The 25,260-nt window shown below is 41.9% G+C and overlaps 2 protein-coding genes and 1 pseudogene across 3 annotated transcripts; 2 read left to right on the top strand and 1 right to left on the bottom strand.

Annotated features, from left to right (window-relative positions):
• The first annotated feature begins 483 nt into the window (after nucleotides 1–483).
• LOC117462584 (uncharacterized protein KIAA1614) lies at nucleotides 484–16,908 on the top strand. The gene is made up of 10 exons (XM_034104859.2): nucleotides 484–528; nucleotides 1,481–2,531; nucleotides 10,311–10,377; nucleotides 11,529–11,681; nucleotides 12,354–13,507; nucleotides 14,092–14,233; nucleotides 14,599–14,821; nucleotides 15,336–15,448; nucleotides 15,553–15,743; nucleotides 16,118–16,908. Exons 1-10 carry the CDS (start codon nucleotides 484–486, stop codon nucleotides 16,309–16,311), a joined length of 3,333 nt encoding a protein of 1,110 aa, XP_033960750.1. The 3' UTR covers nucleotides 16,312–16,908.
• LOC139435562 (probable polypeptide N-acetylgalactosaminyltransferase 8 pseudogene) lies at nucleotides 5,830–9,912 on the bottom strand (annotated as a pseudogene).
• A 1,659-nt stretch (nucleotides 16,909–18,567) lies between the features above and the next one.
• tal1 (T-cell acute lymphocytic leukemia 1) lies at nucleotides 18,568–23,778 on the top strand. 2 transcript variants are annotated; one of them, XM_034105034.2, is made up of 4 exons: nucleotides 18,568–18,669; nucleotides 19,921–20,456; nucleotides 20,813–20,901; nucleotides 21,801–23,778. In XM_034105034.2, the coding sequence occupies exons 1-4, from the start codon at nucleotides 18,607–18,609 to the stop codon at nucleotides 22,328–22,330; spliced, it is 1,218 nt and encodes a 405-aa protein (XP_033960925.1). In that variant the 5' UTR covers nucleotides 18,568–18,606; the 3' UTR covers nucleotides 22,331–23,778. The 2 variants fall into 2 exon arrangements, with proteins under 2 accessions (XP_033960925.1, XP_033960926.1); XM_034105035.1 differs by having other exon boundaries at nucleotides 18,586–18,669; nucleotides 19,914–20,456.
• The last annotated feature ends 1,482 nt before the right edge of the window (nucleotides 23,779–25,260 follow it).

Consider the following 25,260-nt stretch of genomic DNA (forward strand, 5'->3'; position numbering starts at 1 on the left):
TCTGGGGATTGACAACTGACAAGTAGAACGTTGTTCCAATTAGGTCGACTGTGCACGAGCGCAACGTGTGTGTCTGTATGCACAAGCGTCTTTGCAAACAGAGAGAGAGAGAGAGAGAGAGCTGGAATGAACCAAGATAGAGAGAGGGAACAGCTGGATCGACAAATAAGATTCAGCCCGCAGTTGTTTTTACGAATCAAAATCAGTCTGTATACTAAAAAAACACATCCTAGCATTTAAAAACATTAAAAATACCAATCTCGTTTAGCCTCAAGCCCATTAAGCCATTTTAGTTTTATTTTCCGTGCTTTTCATTGGTTTATTACTGTGTGCAGGGAGTCGGCGAGTGTTCTCAATACTTACGCAACAGTGAGCTTCACTCGGCATCGGGTTCGCGAGGCAAGGACGAAATTAAAGCAGGCATTTTTTGGATTCCATTTTTGTCTAATCCCACTGATTTCTGATGGGATTACAGGACCAATCATGATTGAGGAGCCGCTGGCTCGCCTGCCTGGAGCAGTTTATACAGTCAGTCACAGCACATCACTCGGATCTGTAGAAACACCGAGAGATGGTGTTTGTTTTCTCGTGCTTTCTGGAAGTGAAAGTTGCCCGTCTTCTCGTTATATTGGCGGATTTGAGGAGGCGCGCTGCAATATCTGCACGGTTGGCGAAGGTTTTTTTTTTTTTAAATAATGGATGCCTAATTTAAATGTATGCATCAGCATTTATGGTAGCCTAACTTTTCTCGTTATGGTCAACGCTGGAACTGTGTTTTAAAGGACATCACCTTTACTAAACATCCAGGTACAATGTTCGCTGTTATGTAACTGAATGAAGTTTAAGTGATTGTCTTTGAAGCTCATCATTTTAGTATTTTTATTAGCAATGTGTTATTTATATGATCTACATAGTATGACACACCATTTTTAAATATGTACATTTCTCCAACTTCTGAATAAATAATAATTAATGATTCTCAATGCATAAAGGTAACTTATTTAAAGAGAATAATATTTTTCATGATTTATTGTTGATTTTGCCTGACAGTAAATATTCATACATTGTTTATTTGTGCAGGGGCTCAGTTGCAGGCAGCAGTTGCTTATTTTCATTCTAAAGGATTATCCTGTGCACTGCAAAGTAATCAGTGGATAAGGCAACATCACTGAATCCACTTTACATATCTCCTCACTACACAGCCAGATAGAAAGTTGGTGTTAACAGAGATGTAGACTGGATGATACAGGCATGTTTTTGTCAGCATGTGTACACAAAATGTCTTTATTTTATTTATAGGAACTGTCTGAACTTTTCAGTGCATGACCGGCCAATGGAGGGAGAGAAGGTGGTCGACAAAATCGAATCCAAACCCAGTTCTCCTTTACATACCGGGATTCCCATTAATTGGGGACTAATCACTGTCCCAGAACCTGTGTTCCTACCATCCTCCTTGAGCCCCCATCTTCCTTCTCCTCAGAGTTCGGCTGTGCATGCACTGCAGACCAAGGTGAAGACCCTCACACAGAGAAGGACAAGAGGGAGAGATCGAGAGAAAGAAAGAGAAAGGTTGGACACAGAGTTCTTAGTGAGCAGTCCAGCTTGTCAGATTTCATCCGTAGTCCTTCTCAGGCAGAGGCCCAGAGCAAAGGGTCCGATATCTCTGCCTGCCCCTTCCTGGAGACCAGGCACTGCAAAGAACCTGAGCAGTAGTGATGATGAAGAGGAGGAGGTAGAGGTGCAAGTCAGTTTGGAAATCCACAGCCCTCCATCTGAAGCACGAAGACAGCAGTTGATCCAGGAGAAAGAGGAAACTGAAGACGAAGGGGGAGAACAAAATGTGGAGCAGGTCAGTTTGCTTACAGGCCAGCTATGTGGGCTCGGGGAGGGCACCAGTCTAGAGAGTCTTCTGTCTGATAACTCATGCAGCAGTAAGGAGGAGCCCCCCCCTTCTCCTCCTCCACCTGTGCTCTCCTCCTCTCCTGCCACCACCTCTGCTTCTTCAACATCAACATCCACATCAACCAGACACTGGGCACCTCCCAAGGGCTTCTGGAGAGTGGCCCGTCCTGAAACATTGCTTCTAAATGGTGTGACCACTGACATCACAACCTCCACTTTACCTTTAATCGACCACACTCAGACAGAAAAGACAGAACAAGTGGCAGAGCCTGAGAGGAAGTCTAAACCAGTGGAATCAGGCTCCAGGATCAATGCAGCGAGTGCGGTGGACGACAGTGATGCTTCCTCAGAATTCAAACACTCGGACAGCATTGAGTGCTACCTGGACAGGTGTGAGCTGAAGGAGTTAGATGATGGATACTTGGCCAAAGGACTGTGCAGTTCAGACAGCTGGGAGAGCACCTCTTCACAAAGTGGGATTCTCTCTGCTGATGAGACATTGAAGGTGAAGCAGAGAGCGTATGTAAAATTAAGGGAGAGACAACAAAACTACAGGGAGGACAGAGAGCAGAACGACGGAGAAAGCGTAGACTGTTATGGAGACACAACTTGCAGAATGGATTGTAAAGGTAGGTGTCTTGAGGAGAATGGCATGTAATAAACGTAAAATATAAAACGTTTGTGAATGATACAACTTGACACATGGGTTTGAGAAACACAGATGAGATCTGAGGTGGTTTTGTTTACAGCTTGTTGATGGAAGGATTGATTAGAAAGTGTTTGACAGTGTCGTAAAGGATGACATTAGACTGTTGGTTTTAATAAAAATGTATTATATTATTTTCTGTTATAGAAAAAAGACAAAACCGGCCCACTGGGATATTGGTATATTAAGACAGCAATCCCCAAAGGTTATGTGAAGGCTTCAGATTGTTCTTTTGAAAACAAATGACCCAGTTATGGTTTTATTAAAAAGTTTTGCTTCATTGTTTTTGTACAGTGTAGTCAATGTTGTTAGCTGGTGAGCTGGTCTCATGCTATTACACGTGGAAACAGGACATTCCGAGAAGTGTCTCAGAAGTAACATTTCCCCAAAAAACATTATACAGCATTTTTAATAATATGAGAATTTAGTCTGCTTAAAATACATGACAACTTTAACAAACAGTTCAGCATTCCGTATACAAGCCTGTGTCTGTCTAGCGATGATGTTGTTTGGAAAGGCAGTATGTAACCTGGCTGATTCCCAGCATTGAACAGATGTCAAATGTGCAGATGTGCATAAGCATGTTGCTATTATTAGCAGTAAGAGCGTGGGGGAAGTGTCCCAGCTTTTGTATCGCAGTCTGTGTGCTAATGGATGTCTGTGTAGTGTGTAGTCATGTAAGGGGACAAATTATGTATTTTGTTTTTTATTTGTTTCTGTTAAGGTATGTTATATCTGTCTAGCAGGTTGTCAATACAACAACAGTCAGTGCAATCTACTGTATACGAGTAAATCCATGATGATCAGTTGTTTTTCCCAATCAGCCCTTATATGTCTCTCAGTAGTTGCGTAACCTGTTTTTTTCTTGACTTGCATTAAGTCACTGATAACCTATGAGACTATCACTGAATGTAGGAGCCATTTTATGGGCGTAGTTGGCGTCTCAGTTTACTTTATTTATATGTATAGTGCACAGTGGTGGGGCACAAACAACTTAGATGTTTATATATAAGCTTTTGGTGCTTTTTTAAACACGTAAACAAATAGCTGTAGGCTATCCATGGTTACGATAGAGAGGGGGGGAGAGAGAGGGTGGGGGAGGGTCAAATGTTGACATACTTTCGGAAGCCTTGAACGAAGAACACGGAGCAACACTGTGAGCGCATACATTTACGTACACAGCGTGGGGGTGTCATATGGTAATGCACCTTAATACATGGAGTAAAGGGCACCATCACAAAGCAATACTTAACAATAACAACAACCGTAATGCTTCAGCATTAAACACCATAGATAGACTGTAAAAATAAGGAAAACACAGACACTCATCACCAAGGTCACAATATTAATCGATCCAGCAGAGCAATAGCCTATAGGCAAAACACCAAAGATCAACAAAATATATGAAGTATATGAAGTAGATGGTCAACTTCATTCATTTTCTTTCCGTTTTACTGATTTGAATCGCTATACACTTTTCGCGGTACACGTACTTACAGCCAATCAGCTCTGAATTATGAGATGACGTTTTGGTGGGGTTGCCAGCACTTTGCCCCACTTGTGATTTTTTTTCCGCACACATTGAAGACAAAAAAGACTCTGAGCATGCGCAGTGTAGTTTTCACAGCACCCATTCATTTCTACAGCGAGAGAGGGGCTAGATCAGAGCTTGCCCCACATCGCTCAACACGGCTCAATAGGTACACTGTGGACACTAATCAGAAGAACGCAGACTAATCAGATGACTAAACATGATCTTTAAATATATTTTAAGATATATATATTTTGCATATTTTTGGAATTATTATTTTAATTACTTTCTGCTGACACTAGGTGGGGCTGCCCCTAATGACGAGTCGCCACTGCTAGTGCCATATTATTTTGGACAATTGGCGGCGTTGGTTAGCTGCACCGGGTGTATAAAAGGGGTCATAGGTGACCGGAAGAACGAGGACACAAGAGGAAGAGAGCATACCGATTCCACCAGCCCGGCAGATGCTCATACCGCAACCTTTGACAGAATAATTAAACCTTGGTATGTAAAGCTCAATAAACATCATTCTAAACTGCACCAAAGAACCGGAAATCATCTGTTTGTGCCTGCGTCTGGATCACTCCAGCCCTCCTGTGAAGTAATGGCAATAAACGAATATAGGACATTGAACATCAAAGTTTCATCACATTGTGTCAGCTCAGATGAGATCGGACCTGATGACAGTGTTTCAAAAGCATCACACCCTCAGTCAAAACACAAAACTAGTTATTCATCACATGCATCATCTACATCCTCTGCTCGAATTAAAGGTCAGGCAGAAATGGCTGCTTTAATCGAAAGGGCTGCAGCACTGAAGATGCAACATGAACTTGATGCCCAAGTGGAACAGTTAAAACAAAAGGAAGAACAGTTAAAACAAAAGGAAGAACAGTTAAAACGAAAGAAGAAACAATCGGAATTACAAACTGAACTGGCAGCAGCTGCTGCCAGGATAAATGTGCTCAGCATGGGATCAAGAAACACCTCTAGAGCATCAGATGGGATGAACTCTTACTTCAGGAAATCAACAGCAAGACTCAATCCACATTCAACTGAATAATTGCCTCATCAAACCCAAAACTCTATTCCCGGACAAAATATACAGACAGATGTGCAGGGATGTTAGCATCACACCCCCTGTAATCAACTATGGTAATCAAGGTGACATCTATAACCTAATCCAGAGGCAACATGACATCACTGCTATGCTGGCTCAACAGAATCTTACTTCTACCTTACCACCAAGAGACACTCCTGTTTATGATGGTGACCCATTGCAGTTTGAAGCTTTCATCCGTGCATTTGAGAGAGGAGTAGAAAGAAAAACTGATGATGATAGTGACTGTCTGCATCATTCTAAACTGCACCAAAGGACCGGAAATCCTCTGTTTGTGTCTGCATCTGGATCACTCCAGCCCTCCTGTGAAGTAATGGCAATAAACGAATATTGGAACATTAAAGTTGCCATTACATTAAGTGGAATCGTGGCTCCTTTATCATCCTGTCTTCTGAACCCTGCCCACCAAGGTGGCCTTTGATGAGATATTGTATTTTCCATCTCTGAGTGGTGTACTGCTGGATAACCAGTTTATAATTGCGGTCTCCAGCCATCATTATTTCCAAGCACCTCTTTGTGTCTCTGTTCTGGATAGTTCCGTCCTGTTAAAAATCACACAGTATGTGGAATTTAGCCGGGGTCCGACAGACAGCGGTTGCTGTTGCTGTTGTACTTGTGAGATTGTATTCCACCGATGTACAGTTGTCCATTGGTGCGATAATAACAGCGCTGGGTGGACTGGTAGTGACAACCATTTACAATGGGAGTGTTCCCAGGCATTGGGCCATGCATGGTCAATGCAGAATTTAGGCGTCAGATCATTAGCCAGCGCTTCATAAGCTAGCAGGTCATTCAAAGGGTCGAGCATGGGGTAAACATTATCCAGATACCACTGAAAGGGCTTGCAGTTCAGCAGGGGCAGATCTAGACAAATATTCATGGGGTGGCAGGAGAATTGTTGAGGGGTGGCATCCCCTGAAAGAAATATATGCTGATTTAATCGCAGTCATATCAATTAATGTTAACTTGGAAAGCCACAATATTGATATTTTAACTCAATAACATAGGTGACATTATTGTGGCACATCAGTAAAGCCTTAAATATAAATAAGGTGGCAGACATCATTTAATGAATTTTAACTCAATGAGTTGGTTTCACTCTTAGACCAGCAGGGGTACCAAATATATGCAGACTGCTGCAATAAGTACATTAATTAACTGTCTCTTCGATGTGTGTCTGTATGAATATGATACTATTAACAATCATATTATTCCTATCAGCTGTCAATCACTGTTATGATTCACATATTCAGTGTTATTATTAAATAAACTATATTTTTTGGAGGAGTTAATGATGAATGTTCCTCAAAATGCTTGCTCACCCTCCTTCAAATTTGAAAGACAAGTAATTACTATCATAAATCTAAATAATCAAAAGAACAGTTCAGCGCCCCACAACTTCATTGCAAACACTTACAACCTGGACTTTACATCAGAAAGAACAAACATTAAAGAAATCCCAAGCTGACCCGGAAAGTGACGCAGCTTCTGGTCCAGGCTTTCGTCACCTCATGCCTAGACTACTGCAACTCCCTCCTGGCTGGTCTACCTGCATGTGCCATCCGACCTCTGCAGCTCATCCAGAATGCAGCGGCTCGTCTGGTCTTCAACCTTCCCAAATTTCCCCACACCACTCCGCTCCTCCGCTCCCTCCACTGGCTTCCGGTGACTGCTAGAATTCACTTCAAGACACTGGTACTTGCGTACCATGCTGCGAATGGATCTGGCCCTTATACATCCAGGACATGGTTAAACCGTACACCCCAGCGCGTGCTCTACGCTCTGCATCAGCCAAATGACTCGCTGCACCCTCGCTGTGAGGGGGACCCAAGTTCCCATCAGCAAAAACACGTAGGTTTGCTATCCTGGCTCCAAAATGGTGGAATGAGCTCCCCATTGACATCAGGACAGCAGTAAGCTTACACACCTTCCGGCGCAGACTGAAAACTCATCTCTTTCGACTCCACCTCGAACGATAGAATTACTAACAAAGAACTGCTAACAGAGCACTTATATACTAATAAAGGACTGGCTTATCTATAGCCAGTTGAGTAGCACTTGAAATGTTTGGCTCTATGAAACCTGATGTACTTATATGATTCTGTTTTCTTCAAGGTTGTGTCTTCCTGGTCGAATGTACTTATTGTAAGTCGCTTTGGATAAAAGCGTCAGCTAAATGCAATGTAAAAGTGACTAACTGCATCAGTTAGGGTTAAAAAACGTGTATTCAGCTAAAACATATACATCGCTGCAGTTATTATCCAGTGGAAAGTCCTTACCTACTGGCCAAGTTAAATAAAAGTGGTTACTTTTTGTTGGCTGGGCAGTGAAGTTTTACACACCGTCTTATTTGACTTTCTCAGGACTTGAAACAGTTTTTTGGGGGCAGAACCCCACAAAGAAGAAACATATTATACACACCTAAGGTCATCATCTTAACAGTTTATTATTCTCATCGACTCATCCGTGAGCAGAGCATCAAGTTGGCATGCCTATTACAGCTGAATGTGGCGATTACCATCTTGATCAGCAAAACGCCTCACAAACGATTTAAAGCTATGGTGCGTTTTTGATTCAATGCTGACAGGCTCTTCTCTGTCATTGTAGACCGCAAACAGTGGTGGTGCCAGAGTATTTGTGTTGGGTAATCTATGGTAGGGCTAACCCATACAGTGGTGGGGCTCAAGTCAGTATTTGCAATGTAATTACATACACACTCCCCTTGACAGTGAAACGCCACGCGTGAGGTTTAGATTATTTCCCTGTCTCAATCCAAATTGAACTGTATGAAATAAAAAGGCACATTTGTCTTGTAGTAGATAAAAAGGGCGACCTGGAGCAAATCCTGCAATTTCCCCACAGGTGAAAGAGTTGACATGCTGAAAACCCAACCCCTGCAGGGGGGTCTGAGGGGATTCTCCCCCAGGAGATTTTTTTAAATACTAACATAAAATACACATTCTGGTACTCTCTTGAGAAGAAAAATAAATACATCTATTACTACACGACATATTTAAAAAAAGTAATGCCATTTTAGTTTTTTGTTACTTTGTTCTGAAAGCTGAATATGCTGCTCCTCACAGAGGGAAGAGGCTGTGTGAATTACTTTACTCTGTGGATAAGGGTGGATAGCCCCCATTGTTCTGTGTGTCAAAAAGAAAGACAGCCCACACACCTATCAATCATCAAACCGTGGGGTCTTATTTCATTACGTGTTGATTTCTATCAACACGTAATGTTGTATCGATGTATATAGAGATGTACTACCGCAAAAGTATTCTCCGTCGGGACTTCCTGCAAATGACCTCCAATCATATTTCCAAACTCGCGCCAGGGAGGGAGGGGTTACAAGGCTCGCGTCTTGTGCTGCATTCTGCACTCGGACATTAGAGATTTTCTCTCATAAATGTCCGATGAGCCACAACTTTTCTTTCAAAACAAAGCTGCCAACTGAGGTGGCAGCTGGGGTGGCAAGGCATTTTTCTGAGGTGGCAGCTGCCACCCCGTAAAACCGCCACTGCAGTTCAGCCTCTCTCAGCTTTTTCCTCTCCGACACATCCCCAATGTCTATCCCATGATTTTCAAAGGGAAGGTTCCAGGCAATATTGACATTGTTCTTATATACATCCATCCACATTCCACACCTCGGCCACCCTCAGCATTACGCTTCATCATCCCACTCAAATCTAGGAGGTAAGGCTTGCTGGCTCGTTCAATGTGGGCAATTTTAGAGCAAGGAATAACCTCTATGCTTCCTCCATACAGCCACACCCGGATGCAGAGTTCCACATTTTCACCGCTGTATATTTTCATTCCATCATCGAGGCTTCCGATATCTCCAAAGAACTTGCGATCAGCTACAACAATCCCTGTGATGGCGGAGCTCTTTCCAGGCAGTGAGTCGTCCTTTAAAACATACCACTCGGGTCTGAAGGACTCGTACATGCACCACAGAGCCCAGTCAAAGGCATCCGCAGCTGGTATGGGGGGGATAAGTTTCAAGTCGTCGTAATTTACTTTGTCAAACACTGCTGTCAGTATCACGGTGCGGTCCTTTTTGATCCGAGCAAACATTGGCTCTGCCCATTCAATATGGACTTCTATGTGAGCATCCAAGATGGCCACCACTTCCCCCACAGCAACCTTCCACCCAGAGAGTCTGGCCTGAGTGAGGCCGAGCCGCTCAGAGTGACGGACTCTCTTCACCAGGGCTTGGTGAACAGATGAGAGTTGGGGTAGAGCTTCCTCACCACGCTCCTCTCCTTCTTCACCTCTGCGTTGTTCTGGTTCACCAGTTCCTTCTTTTCAAGTTTATTCATCACATTGAGCAGTCTGTTGATGTCTGTTTTCATATTGTCCATCCTGTTGGGAATTCCCTGACCCCTGATGGAGTCGTTGCGGTGGGCTCTACTGAGTCTCTATGAGTGGGTGTGAACCTCCTTCTTCATGGAGCCGAGGTAAAGAAGAGACCCAGCCATTCCAGAAGGAATCCTTTAACCCAGCCAGATCTCATCCTGGGGCTTCTGTGCATGTCTTGTGAATAAAGGAGGAGGAAATATTCCCCTGCCTTTAATTTCAGGTGCTCTCACTTTCACCCTCCTTATCCAAATACAGTAACGCCCTTTGGCAAACCACAGCTGTGTTATCCGACATCCAGTTCCCTGGCAATAAACGAATATAGGACATTACAACATTAAAGTTGCCATTACACTGCATCTAACGGTATGAAGGTTTATGACAATCAACATGATCATACAAAGATCCAATTGGTTTAATACCCACATGATCCTGTTGGTCACATTATGGCTGATGGCTCTCTTGACAGTATGTTCCCATAAATCTCTCACTACACGACACTAAATATGAACCAAACCCTAAGTTATAAGATTATGCTACATCATAATAGGATCTATTATATAAATGTAGAGGTAAGCTAAAACACAAAATAATGGGCATTACCTCTTTGAATACTTTTAAAGCCTTTTTTTATCCACATTTGATTAATTTCCTTTTGCTATGATATGTATTTTTCTGAATGTTTTTTCTGCCAGTTGCAGGGGCCCATGGGGGTTTGGGCAGCTCAGCCATTTTTGCGCAGACACTCGAACCCTATCTGAGGTGAGCAGTGCAAAGCTTCTTTATGTGCTTGGCAGCTGTAATGACATACCACTCCTATGGACCATATACTGTATATCCTCCCCTCATAAATTCAGTTTTTACAGCTCACCGTGTGGGAATTTAGAGTCCAGTTTTCTCTTGATTTGAAGCAGCTAAAGTGTCAAACAAATATGTTATAAATCATATAACATATATCCATAAAGAAATGTCCAATACTGTATATTAAGAAGCTCATATATTATCATAAAAACACTAGGAAATGAAGCTCTTATTGTGAGATATTTGCAAACTGTGATACTTCAAAATAGAGATTTTGTCTCCAAACATTGTAATCATTGAATGTAAGACATCAGATAGAGTAACAGTCTTATGTTAATTAAATAAAACAGAGTAGATAGATCTGTAAGTAAATCAAACATGTTTGTACAACTGAGTGATAAAAACAATTTGTTAAGAGGTTGAATTGTTCATTTGATCCACCCTTTTCAGTTGATCTTCCGGCTATTATAATTATTATAGAGTATAGATAATTCTTGTCATTATCATAATAAACTGAAGAATAAAAAGGCTGAGCATGAGACAAAACAGAAACAGGCTGCTGATGTTTTTGTGTAAGAATAAAAAATGACATGACAAACTGTGATCTATTGAAACTGAATGTTTGTCTCCTCTTGACACACAAGAGAAATGAATCACACTCAGTCCATTACAAGGATAATCCACATGGCTGATGTATCATGCTATCTTTATCACTAGGCCAGGGGATAAACACAAGCAGAGACAATGAAGCACAATGCAGAGCAGCTTAGCTGCTGGGCATAAGGATAGATGATAGGATGACGTTTCTCTTTGCTGCTCACCACTAGTGCCACGCCCCTGACTATAAATCTGATATTACATAAAACAGCTTAGGAAGACGCAGCTTCATTCACTCCATGTTAAGTCAATCTGCCGGGTATATAACGTGGCTGAATTCACCACATACAATCAGCTTTGCACAATTAAACTTCAACAAATATAAATGTTCACTCAAACAGAGGTCCATCATTTCATCACTCACTTAATTGTACTCATTCCTTTTGCCTTGCTGTTTTTCATCGCCCAGAATGATGGATGACTTTACTAATTTGCATCTTTCTCATGATTGTCAGGTCGCTTCTTGCAATCAGTGACGAACTCCCTCTGAGCCCAAGACATGAGCAAGCCAAGCTTCTTCTGGAGCGAGCACGACTCAAGGCTCGCTCCAATCACATTAACGAAGATCTCCGCTGCAGACGCCCCAAGTCTGATCAGAGATCCACCATGTAAGTTGGCTTCATCTGCTTACGTGGGCTATGACCTCTTTGGCATCTTCAAAACTTTGTACAGTTTTGCATGCACAGTTATGAATCACTGTAGTGATAACGAGTTTAATTTGCTGACAAGTTAGTTTGCTGTATCTGTTTATGCCTCAATTTCCCATCCGTATGTCTCCCCTACCTTCCCCTCTGCTTTGTCCCATCTTCTCTTGCACTTTGGCAATTCTAATTTTGCGTAACTGAACATAAATTGACGCTTTGACATACACAGAGCTGTCAATGTTGAGAAAATGTTTGTTGTCGTTCTGTTCATGTGACATTGAACACGTCACACAATTTAGTTTGCTTAAAATCCCTTGTATTAGCAAGAAGCATTCTCTTCATTTAGAATAAGAATAAGGAAGATTTACATTGGACATACATTAAAGACCTACCGTACCTACCTGCACCCATTATGAACTGTAATTCTCATTGTCAGGTCTTTTGTTTATATAATCTCCAAAAATCTCTCTATTTGAAAAGGTTTTGCATCTACCTGCTCTGTTTCTGAGAGATAGCTGAAATTTAGTGTCACTTATGCTCATTTTTGCTTCACTTTTACAAGATACTATCTTACAAATTAATTTAAAACAAGTGTTACTCTCTTATCGACAAAGAAACGATTGTGTTCTTTTGCAGAAAGAAGCAGCAAGTTGAGCCTCTCACTCCAGCACCAGAGCAGAAAGCTGTTCAAACCAAAGAAGATAATTCAGCTCAAACTGTATCTGATACCCTCCTCATCCCCAGCCAAAGAGACACTTCCCCCAGTGACCAAGGGGCACGATCCAGACGCTACGGTTGTTCACCCACACGGGTGCGCTTTGAAGACGAATCAGAGAAAGAAGCAGAGTCTCGGTACCTGGATAGAGTGAGACAGCGCAGCAGATCTGGGGGGCCCAAATCCAAGAAAAAAGTAAATAATACAGATTCTAGCAGTAGTGGAACAGAGAGGAACAAAAGCCATCGGAGTGTCTCCATGCCTCCTTTACAGAAGAAAGAAGTTGCGGGTTTCTGTGGCGAACCCACAACAGTGATTAAAGAGATTATAGTGCTGGTGAAGAAATGTGAGGCATGTGGCTCTGTGGTCAGGGAGCCCCAGCCAATGTCATCACAGTCAGATCCAAAGAACACTGAGCCCCCACAGCCTGAGGACACACGGGAAAAAGCTGCTCCTCGCTGGGTGCCTCATAACAAGCCAGAAGCAAGTATTCGTCCTAAAGCTTCTTTAACTGTCACTTTTGCCGGAGCTTACGTGCTGGGGGAAAACAAAGAGAGCAGCACAGGGTGGAAACCTTCAGGGTTTGGGAAACTTAGGAGAAGGAGTAGGAAGGGAGAAAGTCGGCTGGAGTCTGGCAATGGCCCTTACGGTCCATCTTGGGCTCAGCGGCGTAACTCAAATCCCAGGAACAGGGTCAATGTGAGCAGAGCTGTTTCTTTTTCCCCTGATAGTCCCGTCGCTCTGGAGCCCCGTTTGCCGGAGGCATCTGGACTAAGGGAATCTCCTCCCCCAACACTGCCTATAAAGTCGGCTCTGAAGTCGAGTTCAAGGAATCGCTCGGCTGCAGGACAGTCCTCTGTGCAGTTCCAGATTACTTCAAATCCGGGAGGTGAGGGAGGATCACAGAATTTTGAACTCCTGGACCCTACAGAGGCTAGAGGGCAGTCTGCAGTGGCTCTAACCCAAGGGAGCCCTGCCACAAGCAACCCAGTGCCCTGTATCAGACCCTCCACCCTGAGGTACTCCGCAGCCCTGCCAGCTGTTGAACTCTGGGAGGCCACTCCAGATGGAGCAGGTGAGTGGTCATTGGGGAAGAGCAGGGCGGATAGATCTCAGTTCCGGAAGGTCGCGTACACTTGGTTTTCTGCCATTTAGGATTTACTATTCTAGGAATAAGAACTATGTTTCAATTTCCTAATTAAGTATGAGCAAAATGTACTCAAATATTTAAAAATAATAGTAATTAGGTAAGATATTATTTTATAAGATTATTATTAATCCTGATTATATGAGTTTATAATATATATATATGTATATAATATATACATATATATATATATAGATATATAAATCAACATTTGAAAATATTTTCATTAATGAATACCTAAGTAAGTACCTAAGAAATTGGAATTGTAAATCTTTAAAGTATAATAATCAATGAGTTAGGTGGAATACAAATTACAATATTGTTCTGTGAAAAGCAGTACAGTATAAAGTTGCAGAAAGTACCTCAAAATTGTACTTTAGTGCCATACTTAGGTGAATTCACTTAGTTACTATTCAACACAGACAGTGGAATAGAATGGAACAAAATTGAATACAAATAATACAGGAAAATGATTATTTGACATCCACTAATTACATTGTGTGTACCACCAGGTGAGCCTATTTCTGGTCCTGAGTGTCGTCCCGCTCTGCGCGGCCTGGCGATGTCTCGGGCTGAGGACCTCAGAGCAGAGCTGCTGAGAGCAGAACATCTGAAAGCTGAGGCCATATGGGAGGAAAATTGTGACGGTTCCAGGTAAGCCAAAGTAACAACGCTCTTCATAGCTTAGATATTAAACCCCTTGCCCCCCCCATGCTGTTTCCAAAATGCATTTAGCATGTCAGCCTGGTTGCAGTTAGGAGATTAAAACCCTGACCTACAGTCCACAGGATGTTGTTATTAAAATGATTATGTGAACATTAAGACTATACTGCCCTCTTCTGGTAATGAAGACCTGTGCTTGTTAAGGTCATTCAGAGCTGAATTATAAAACAAAGAACAACAATCCTGGCTTGTTATGTTGGTGATGTCTTTGTGTCTATATTAAAATATGTTGTGTTCATATTAAACTCTTGTTGAAAAAAATCTGTCTGTCTGTCTGACTGTCTGACCTTTTACAGAAAGATAGATGGTCGACCGAAGCTCTTCCTACGTCGCTTCTTCTCCTCCATTGGTCTGAACAGTGTTGGTAGGCTGGTGAAAGGAGGCCGCTCCAGCAGCATGGAGCAGCTCAGTTTACCCTCTGCACCACGGGTGGGCAGCTCTGCTTCCCCAAGCCCCACGCACAGACCCCAGCCCAGCATCCGCATGCAGAGGACGCCCTCACTGCAGACACTGAACACGGTGAGAAGCATACTCTTCTTCATATGATGTTCAGGACGGTTGTGTTGCTCTGCCATCGTCCTTTATTTTTCACATCGATAAAATAAGAATGTTTACCCCATAAAGGTTGCTGTAGGCAGAAAACAAATTCCAAGTTCTGCTTTAAAGTACCTTTCACTGCTTATTTGCTACAGTGGACCAACCTACACTTTGATGTATTACCTCTCTGTCTGATATTGGGAGCAGAGATAATGCATTCCAGGTTGTCCGTGTTTCCTACTTTCTGTGGCAGCCATCCTCGTTGTCCTCCTGGCAGCTGAAATATTACATTAAAATAATGTAAACAACATTCTGTACCATCTAATCATAGACGGTATTTGCAAAATGTGTGTGTGTTTGGTGTCAATCACACATTGTTAGATTTGTAGGTTTGTTAGAGCCAAAAAGTTGCATTGCTAAAAGCAGATGCGGAGACATTTTGCCAATATGAAAAACAGTAACACAATGTTTTACAGTGCCATTTATTTGCCACTAGGTGCTGCCATTGGCCCAACTGCGCAAAGCCTCCTCAGTGCAGAGTTTGGAGAGGAGAACAGAACGTTCAACAATACTGGGAGAGGTGCGGATACCGTACGGCCTGGCACCCAGGTGAGTGTCATAAACCAAATAAAGGAGAAAAATACAATGAACATGGATTATCGAACAACATCGTTTCGTTTTCTGTGACTAAAGCTGCATTTTTGCTGTTACAGCCCTGACAGCCCTCAGATCGAGTTTCACAGGGCCCTGAGTGCTGAAGATGTACTTGCCTCCAGAATTGTGCGTCCTGTGGGCCGGGTCACCCAGACTTTCCCTGATGGGACTCTCCTCCTGGAGCTGGTCAGACCCCCAAATGGTCCATTTGGTTTTGTCATCTCAAGGGGCAAAGGTCGACCCAACACAGGTAGCTTTTTAAATCTACATTGTCTTTGTACTTTCTTAAATTTGGCGTTTTGCAGGGTTTTTACTCTTATTATTTGTATTTATTTGATATGCTGTGTATCTTGCATATGTCATTGTTCAGATAAATATGGACCTTTTAGAAATTGGCAATTGGTAATCTTCATAATTATATTGATCATATTCGGATACAAATGCTTTTACTCATGTAAAGCTGTTTTATGTTTACAATTTTGTTGTTTTGGTATGGTTAACTTTTTTTGCTTGCACCTGTTTTCCTCTACTCTACCTCCTCTATTCTCAATATGCAACCATTCCTTCACCTTCATTTCATGTGTCTTCCTTCTCTCTGTTCACCTCTTATTGTTTCCTTTCCAGGTGTGTATGTAGAGAAAGTGGGTGACGGTGGTGTCGAAGGCCCTTACACAGGTCTCCTCGGCATCGGTGATGAAATTCTGCAGGTGAATGGAGAGGCAGTTGCTGGCCTCAGTCTGGACCATGTGACGCGGCTCATGACCCGGGAAAGCACTGCTTCTCTTCGGATCATGCCGGCCCGGCGCAACCAGCGCTGACTGGGAGATAAGCATGGCACAGAGCCATTTCTCCTGCAGCTATGGATTTTAATTCACCGCTACAAACCCTGACCATTGACTGTAACCTGTGAATAGAGTTTTCTTCTGTGCAGTTTGATGTGTGAAAAGGCTACATGAGATTACAGGGTTGCATGTGCATTACAATATGACACTGCAAGGAGACTCGGATTGCAATGACAAATCAAAAACATAACCAAAGGACAAATGCAAATAAATGCAGTAGGTCTGCACTAGATATAACCTGTATTCCAGAGTATATATTGTGATACTAATAAAATGTTAAGACTATATAATATTATTTAGATCCAGGACAACTGTTTTTATTTATTTATGGTCCGACATAACTGAATAGGGATCGTTTAACTTCACTTTTTTATGTTTAAATTGAGATTTATTTTTGACTCCCTAAATGAGTGTAAAATATTTAGTTTCAAATATTGTGCCACACTTAAATGTTTACTAATAATCGTATTGATGATGTCAGATGATTGACTTGTCGAATGATGTACCACAGGTATAATCATGGCTCCTGATACATTTCAACTTAATTACTATTTATTTAATTAATAAATAAAAGTTCGCAAATAAATAATATTGCACTGGGGCTCTGCAGGATTCCTTTTCTTTTTTTACTTGTGCTGCGTCACTTAATATCATTCAGGAAAATTATACTTGTTTTCTTTGTTTATTAAATTGTTTATTATGTCAAAAGTTTGTAATACATTCATTAATTATGAACAAAACACATGCTATTCAGTTATGATAAAACGTAATATAAACATTTATATTATAAGGGACCATGCACCTTATAATATCAATGTTTAAATTATGAGTTGAATTATAAACACATTTGTTTTTTTATTTCAAAAGTGAAACTCCAAAAACCTAACACAGTCTCAATTGAATCAAACAGGTGTAGCCTATTGATTTGCTTGAACAAATTTGATTGAACAAAGAAGTGCCGATTGCTCCCCAACATCAAACACCTTATGGCACAATTGAGGTCCACAACAATGTTTAAATGGCTAATCAGACCATACAGCGTTAAGCACAGAATGCCGGATGATGGTCGTGACTGCTGTTTATCTGTTGAAAGGTCGTGACTAATGCTCTAACACAGGGCTTAAAAACGTGTAACATGAGACTATCTAATTGTGTTTCTTGGGTTCTATATTTAGCACGTCACACGCTTATTTGACTAAATGTATGCCATTATTTAAATTCATATGCGTATTTGACAAAACGTGAAAAAGGCTATGTGAAAAATCCGTTATTAGGATGTACCTGCTATCATTTGAGCTGTCCTGAATGTGCTCTGATAGCGTGCTGCTCTTTTATCTGACGCGTCCAGGGGCCGATACGCTTTTATCTCCCCCAGCCATGAGTCCCGGCCCCGGGGAACCGCCGTCCAAGTCCTCCAACACCAACAATGACATGCAACAGCACATTTATTTATTTACTTAAGTTATTTATTCACACATTTATACATGTATTGATTTGTTAATTGATAAAGAATCGTGTGTCCCTTTCGATTATGGCATCGTTATCATAATTACATCCTCGTCATTCTGTATCAATAGCACATCCTGCCTCAAGGCGAAGGAAATTAATATGGATTATAGGCTACTCTTTTCGGGATAACAAAAAATAACAAAAAATAGACGACCCTCTGCTATCGGCAGTTATCTCATTGCAGGATAAAATGGCTTAGCAAAAAACCCTTTGTTGAAATTAAAAATAGGTCAACAGCTTAACCTGAGTTTTTGTTTCTTTCATAAAAAAAAATAAAACACCTCCAAAGCTCTGGATACAGTATACCCCGCGTTGTTACAGGCCGTTGCTCATGTGCCTGTTTGCTTTTTTTTATACTTTGCCCTCCACAAGCCTATATAGCCCACGACAGCCAAATAATAATGAATCATTTCATAAATAATGGGTTTAGTGGCTTATCGGGAATGAAGAGGCCGCTGCCGTGCGCTTATCTCACTCGGCCACATTGCGGCCTGTGTTCCGCTCCCCATACTGAGGGAGCGCGCTGGATGCTGCGAGGAATAACTCAGCCACACACACACACACACACACACACACACACACACACACACACACACACACACACACACACACACACACACACACACACACACACACACACACACACACACACACACACACACACACACACACACACACACACACACACACACACACACACACACACACACACACACACACACTGCTCCAGCACTGGTAGAAAAAAAAGAAAAAACCTCAGACATGGATGACCCACTCACAAAATGGCTCCACTTACACAGTAACATCAACAACACGGCTAGAACGGTAAGTGCAAAAAATACACCTCTGTATTTAAACCAGGTTATTCGTTGTTCCCTACGGCTATAATTTGATGGTTATCGTCGGAATTTATCGATGTTATATTCGGAATATTTAGCCTACATGTTCTGCTATTGTCCGATCATATGTTGGAGACTGTAGCTCCGGGATGTAGGCTAATAACGGATGCGAGGCCTATTGGAGAATTCCCAGGAATAAAAGTGCGCTTTTTGTGGCGGTCTGTTGTTCGTTTCCAGTATTATTTCCCACATCTTTATATTTTTAATTAGCTATTAAAACAATTTACACGGTTGTTTAGTGTAATCAATCTGACACGCTTTTGCGGCTTTACAACAACAACAACAGCATTGTGGCCTATTGCTATAATGACATATAACACCACCGACTCTGACATGTGTAGCTATAGAAAACGATCAAGTTGGAGTATTTTTGAAGGTTATCTGTGGATTGCTGAAAACCAAAAAGGTGGGATTTGATATCGACGAGGAATGGACACCGAGCTCTATTCGTGGTCCTGGCATGTAGGCTGTCATTAAGACGATAAGTTCACCTTAAAATAAAGAACAACCTTAATTATCTTTTCATATTAGACTTTACGCAGGGCTCAAACCTTGGTTTATATAGGACATTAAGGTATTATCTTAACGAGTAAGAGCCAACAATTAGAGATGAATAGATACATAAAAAACATGCACTACAGAAACAACAAATAACAAATGTATTTAAAATAAATTACACGGGCTCCACATCTATGATAAAATGTTTGACTGGTGACATTTCACAATGAGCCCATAAGGAATGTTTCACATCGTAACAGATTTAGAGAACAGAAATCTGTCAAATCTTCTTAGCTTACACATAATATAATACTCGAGAATTAATAATAAAAAACTCTTAGTTTTTTTTTTATTATTTGAGTTGCAATCGGCCTTTTCTTTCTTTATTATTACTTTTACCTTTTTTAAGTGTTGAACATAGTGTGGTAGGCCTAATTACGAGACATTATACAAGCGGCTTACAGAATATTGATTTTCTTTCTTAATTGTTTTGTTCGTTATGTAAAGTCTGCAATTCGAATAATGATGTTAATAAAAACATTAAAATAAACGCCAATAATAAAAATGAAAATAATTAATTCCTATAGGCTTTTAGTAAAGCCTGGTTATATATTTGGTATATTAAGACTGAACCATTGTGTCAATAACTTAATGGAGGACAATCTTATTTAGGACGTAGTGGACTCGAGCGAGTGGTGACGGTAAAAAAATGATGGAAAAACGGCAGCCGGAGCTTCGTCCTGGAAGTCCTGATGCAGTGTCCGGACCTGGAAAACGGGAGGACTCCTCCATCATCTCCAGAATAAACGGGTGCAAGGAGGAAGAGGAGCCGAAGAGGGAGGAGGGGGAGAAAGAGAGGGGAGGGAACCTGAAGGGGGCTGAAGAGACGGATGACGTTCCTCTGCAGAACTCGAGCAACGGGAACAGCATCAGCATCATTATCAACGGCGTTGCCAAGGAAACTGCCTCTCACAACGCCCTTGACCTGAAAAGGGAAGTGCCGGTGATCGAGCTCTCCAGGAGGGACGCTATAAAAGCGCTGGAGTTTAGGACTGAGAGCCATTTGGTGCCGATCACGGAACTTCGCAGACCTCCACCGCTGCCGCTGCCGCAACGAGACGACGCTCGAATGGTCCAACTGAGCCCAAACGCGTTTCCTGTCCCGGCCCGGGCGATGCTCTACAACCTGGCGCAGCCTCTCGCCGCCATCAACAGGTAAATGTTAAGACAGAAGATGAAAAATAGGCTAATTTAGTTTCATGAATGCACGTTTCTATTCGATCCTTGTGAGGGCACCATGACTGTTAGGCCTATGCAGTCCTATCGCCGTGCAGGAAGAGGCTTTTAAAGTGAAAATATGCTTACTGTGTACATTATATTGACATTTCTTCCTATGTATCATTAATGGCAGAAATAATAATCCCATGGGTGTACGTGTTTCTGAGAGTGTGTGTGCCCCTGGTGCAAGGAGTGGGGGTTGTTGAGGATTAAATGCAATGATGAATATAATGTAAATTCATGTTTTGTCCACATACATTTTGACTTTTTTTGTCTGCTTTCTGTTGCTGTAGTCTTGGAGGGGAGACGGAGCAGTACAGCATGTACCCCAGCAACAGGGTAAAGCGGCGCCCGGCGCCCTATGAGGTTGAACTCGACGAGGGTAAGCACATTTTAGATCTTTATAAGTATGGTAAAATAGACTTTGCTGTGTCCAAGTCTCCTATATCCCTTCTTCATCTCCATTGTCATTCATCCACTGACATTGATCTATACTGTAACTAATCTGAGTGTTGCAGAAGGTGCCTGCCACTAAATAAGCGTTTAACCAGGAGAAATAAATCCATAAAACCATAATTCATGACATAAATGAATGCTGTTAATCTTAATGTCAAATACATGTACCTGCATGCCATCAAAGGAAGCTATTTTCAGGCGGATTTGGAGTTTATTTCATTTGAAACATCCTTTCCATCGCTGCCCACTCACTGCCACATACAGGGGTGGAGGATGGGGGTGCTGCTGCCTCCATGCCAAGGTTTTACTGCAGAGTGGGCTGAAGGATTAAGATAGGCTGGGTGTGTTCCAAGGGTGACAATAGCCTGAAAGACACAATTGTAGAGGGCGGGAGGATGTGACTATACCTGCAATTATGTATTTTATCATACCAAAATAAGTTCAAAGTACATCGAAATTGAATATGGAGGACAAAGTCTACACAACACACTTTACTGGGGTTTGGCACACAAAGCCAAACGGCATACGGCACATTGCATATTATACTTTTTTTTGCAAAGATATAGCTACTTTCCATGACCTTAAATTCGTAGGGATGACAATTTTGTAGCTTATTTTTAAGACAAACATTTTTTTTTCTCAAAACTTAGGTGAATTTGTTTTCCTGCGACTACTTCTTCCATTTTTCATATTGTCCTTATATTGCTTTGGCCTTTTACAGACAGTATTATCTGTTTTATGTGTGTTATGTTTTCAATGCCTTTCTTTTCCTCTCTTTTTTTAATTCTCTATGTCTGTCTCTTTTTCCAATGCTTTCTCTGTTAGCTGGCCAGCCAAAGATTGTACGTCGTATCTTCACTAACAGCCGTGAACGTTGGCGGCAGCAGAACGTAAATGGGGCATTCTCAGAGCTTCGCAAACTCATCCCAACTCACCCTCCAGACAAGAAGCTGAGCAAGAATGAGATCCTGCGGCTTGCTATGAAGTACATCAGCTTCCTCTCCAACCTCCTGGATGACCAGGACGGAGGGAGAAATGTTGGCAGCACAACTGATGGAGAAACAGGGCTGCTGGTTGGGGTCGGGACACTTGAAGGGGGCCCTCAGGGGGTTCCACATCAGGACACGGTGGTGAGCTTGGCAAGGGACGATCTTCTGGAGACAATGTCACCAGGCTCTAGCTGTGGAAGTCTGCCTGATGGCGATGCCGAGGGAAGTCCTGAGAGCTATATGGAGGACCAGGACTCGCCTCCAGCTCCAAGGACTCTATCGGCTTCTCGTGGGCCTGCGCTGCATCTAGCTGCTAGAGATCTGAGGCGCAATGGCCGCCCTTCAGATGGCTCTAGTCGCCGATGATGCTTATTCCAAAAGAAAACAGATACAACACCTGAGACTGAAATAACAGGGACTAAGAAAGAGGTGCATATGCTCAGGACCCGATAGCTTTGAGTTGTCAGTGTAGGAAAGAGAATCAAGTGCCACGTAGGGAGAAAGTGGAACACATCCCGTCTCAATACTATCCGAGGCAGCATTGATGTTTTTATTGGTGATCGGTTGAATTTGATCAAAGAAAGACTTGTAAATTCTGCATGTCTCATGTCTTCGACCGACTTGCTGATTATGACTCTGTGTTTTGAAAGTCCAATAAAGGATATTCTAAAATAAACAAAAAAACAAAAAAAGAAGAACAAACAAACAAAACTAACCAAACAGAAGATCAGCTAAGAAACACTTATATATAATATATTTTATGTGTTGTATTGAAGTTTGGAACAATGCTTCATGAACGATACTATTGATTACAATATGGTGTGGACAGGTAAATAGCTCTAAAACATCAATGAATAAACCTCATTCATGCCCAACAAATTGAATGTGTTGGAATAAGACAGAAAAGTAAGTTTGTCTCAGTTTTAGGCCGTAAATGAACAGTGACTTTATTGTACCCATGCAGTAACGTATGTATTGTAAATAGCATTATATTTCCACTGCACAATGTAACAACGGTGAGTGGAGGTTCAATTCATGTGGTTTAAGATGTACCGTAGTGTGTTTGTCAATGGGTTTACTAGCAAAATGGTCTTTTGGGAGACATGAAGCGGGGAAAGAGGAGATAAACTCAAAATGTAAAGCAAGCAACTGAACGTAGTACATCAAATCTGGTACCCTTTATTTCTGTTACACTTTGGTGAGGAGAAAATGACACCAAATACGGCGACAGAGAGTTAAACATTTTCACTGCCGGGTTGAATATATCTATTTGAATTTGCGGAGGTACAAGACATGCAGTGTTTCTTAAAGTGTACAAAATATGAGTCCTAACATCATGAAATGACTCATGCAGTCCTTTTGATATGAATGTTTCAGTGTTTTTTTAACTGTTATGCAGTTGTAGTTTAGTAAGGTACACAAACAAATCCCTTCATTGTCGCATTTCACATACAGTCACATGCAGAGACGCACACAACCACACACACATGCACATGCACGCACATACACCACACACAGTGTTAATATCATAACAACACCAGCAGTTTTTGGATTAATACAGTTAGGTATTGCTCACTGTTGTTGGTTATTCTGCTTTTTTAGCAGGACCTAGTAGCCTATATTGGTACCTTTGGTAACTATGGTATTTTATGAATTGCAGTAAAGGGACATTGTACGTTTGGTTATGACATATTTGTTGTATGATAGCTGTATCTATAAATATATCCAATGTTAAATCGATGAATTTTATATAAAACCCCTGAATAAAACATGCAGAGGAGCCTGCACAAAGCCTTGTATTTGATGTCACTTGAGCATGTTGTCGGTATTATTAATTCAATTAATGTCATTTTAAAACAATTAATTTAAAGCAAGTTTAGTTAAATGTAATTCTATTAAATGTCTTGACTGTACAAATAACTGGACATAAAGGGGCCTGTTTTTACTATTTACCATTTGCACTTGTGATTGCATTACCTAATTGTCAAATTCCTATAGGGCATCATTGGCATTGCATACCTTGCAGCTGTTTCATATCTTTAGAAAGTGCATAGTTAAACCACAACCTCCTCTCGAAACTCCCCCAATGGAGGCTGGAATCCTCACTTCCTCTCAACAAGTGACAACTTCCTGCTGAGGTTAACGTGACTCCGTGACCTGCAGGATATCCTGCCATTGTGAAAGTGGTTTTGACAGCCTATGCTGCACTCGTTTGCATGCTGTTGTGTCTGTCCACATTATGAAACAGCTCAAGACTCACATTCCCTGAAAGTTATTCACTTAAGCAGTCGAAAAAGTTAGGTTCACCAACCTGCGGCCATTAAAAAAGGAATTAGCTTTTGTAGTTCTGCCACATAATTTCTACTTTTCTGAAGTCTTCTTCCCTACATTCCATAACTCCACACAGCAGACTTTGCTACCACCGCAACAGCTTCAGCTCTTAGACATTTAGAAGACACTACATTTGCTTCCAGAGAGCATCAGACACATCCAGGTGTTTGGGGACCCCTCCTGCGCTCTGCTCTGGCACTGCCGGGACGCCTCTGAGGGGCCCTCTGGGTTAATGCCTGCCAAACATTTACCTGCTTCAATTTTCCTGACTCTCCAGAAACACACAGGCTCACAAAAAAGAGAGGAATACAGGGAGTGTAAATGAGGGATTGAAAGCAAAGGGATGAGAGGAGGCGCGTGTGTGTGTGTGTGTGTGTGTGTGTGTGTGTGTGTGTGTGTGTGTGTGTGTGTGTGTGTGTGTGTGTGTGTGTGTGTGTGTGTGTGTGTGTGTGTGTGTGTGTGTGTGTGTGTGTGTGTGTGTGTGTGTGTGTGTGTGTGTGTGTGTGTGTGTGTGTGTGAGAGGGAGCAGGCGTGTGTGTGTTTATCAGCTCAGTGCAGATGGGTGGCAGAGTGGCTCTTGCAGCCAAATGATTCAGTATGCTAATGAGTTGTTATCTGTGGTGCTGCAGGAACAATATACTGTCTTTCTCACAGTGGGAATCCAGCCTGCTGGGAGCAGATTACACTGCACACACCGCCAAGGTATTTATTTATATTTTCACACAGAGTAGTAGAAAAATACATAAATGCACACACACACACACACAGATAGGCCTATAAACAAACAAGCAAAATGACATTTTAACGCGCACACACACACAGACACACACAATCATATAAGCATACAAGCACGCACACAAACACAAACACAAACACACACACACACACACACACACACACACACACACACACACACACACACACACACACACACACACACACACACACACACACACACACTACCA

The sequence above is a fragment of the Pseudochaenichthys georgianus genome, chromosome 17 (genome assembly GCF_902827115.2).
Source record: "Pseudochaenichthys georgianus chromosome 17, fPseGeo1.2, whole genome shotgun sequence".
Taxonomy (NCBI): Eukaryota; Metazoa; Chordata; class Actinopteri; order Perciformes; family Channichthyidae; genus Pseudochaenichthys; species Pseudochaenichthys georgianus.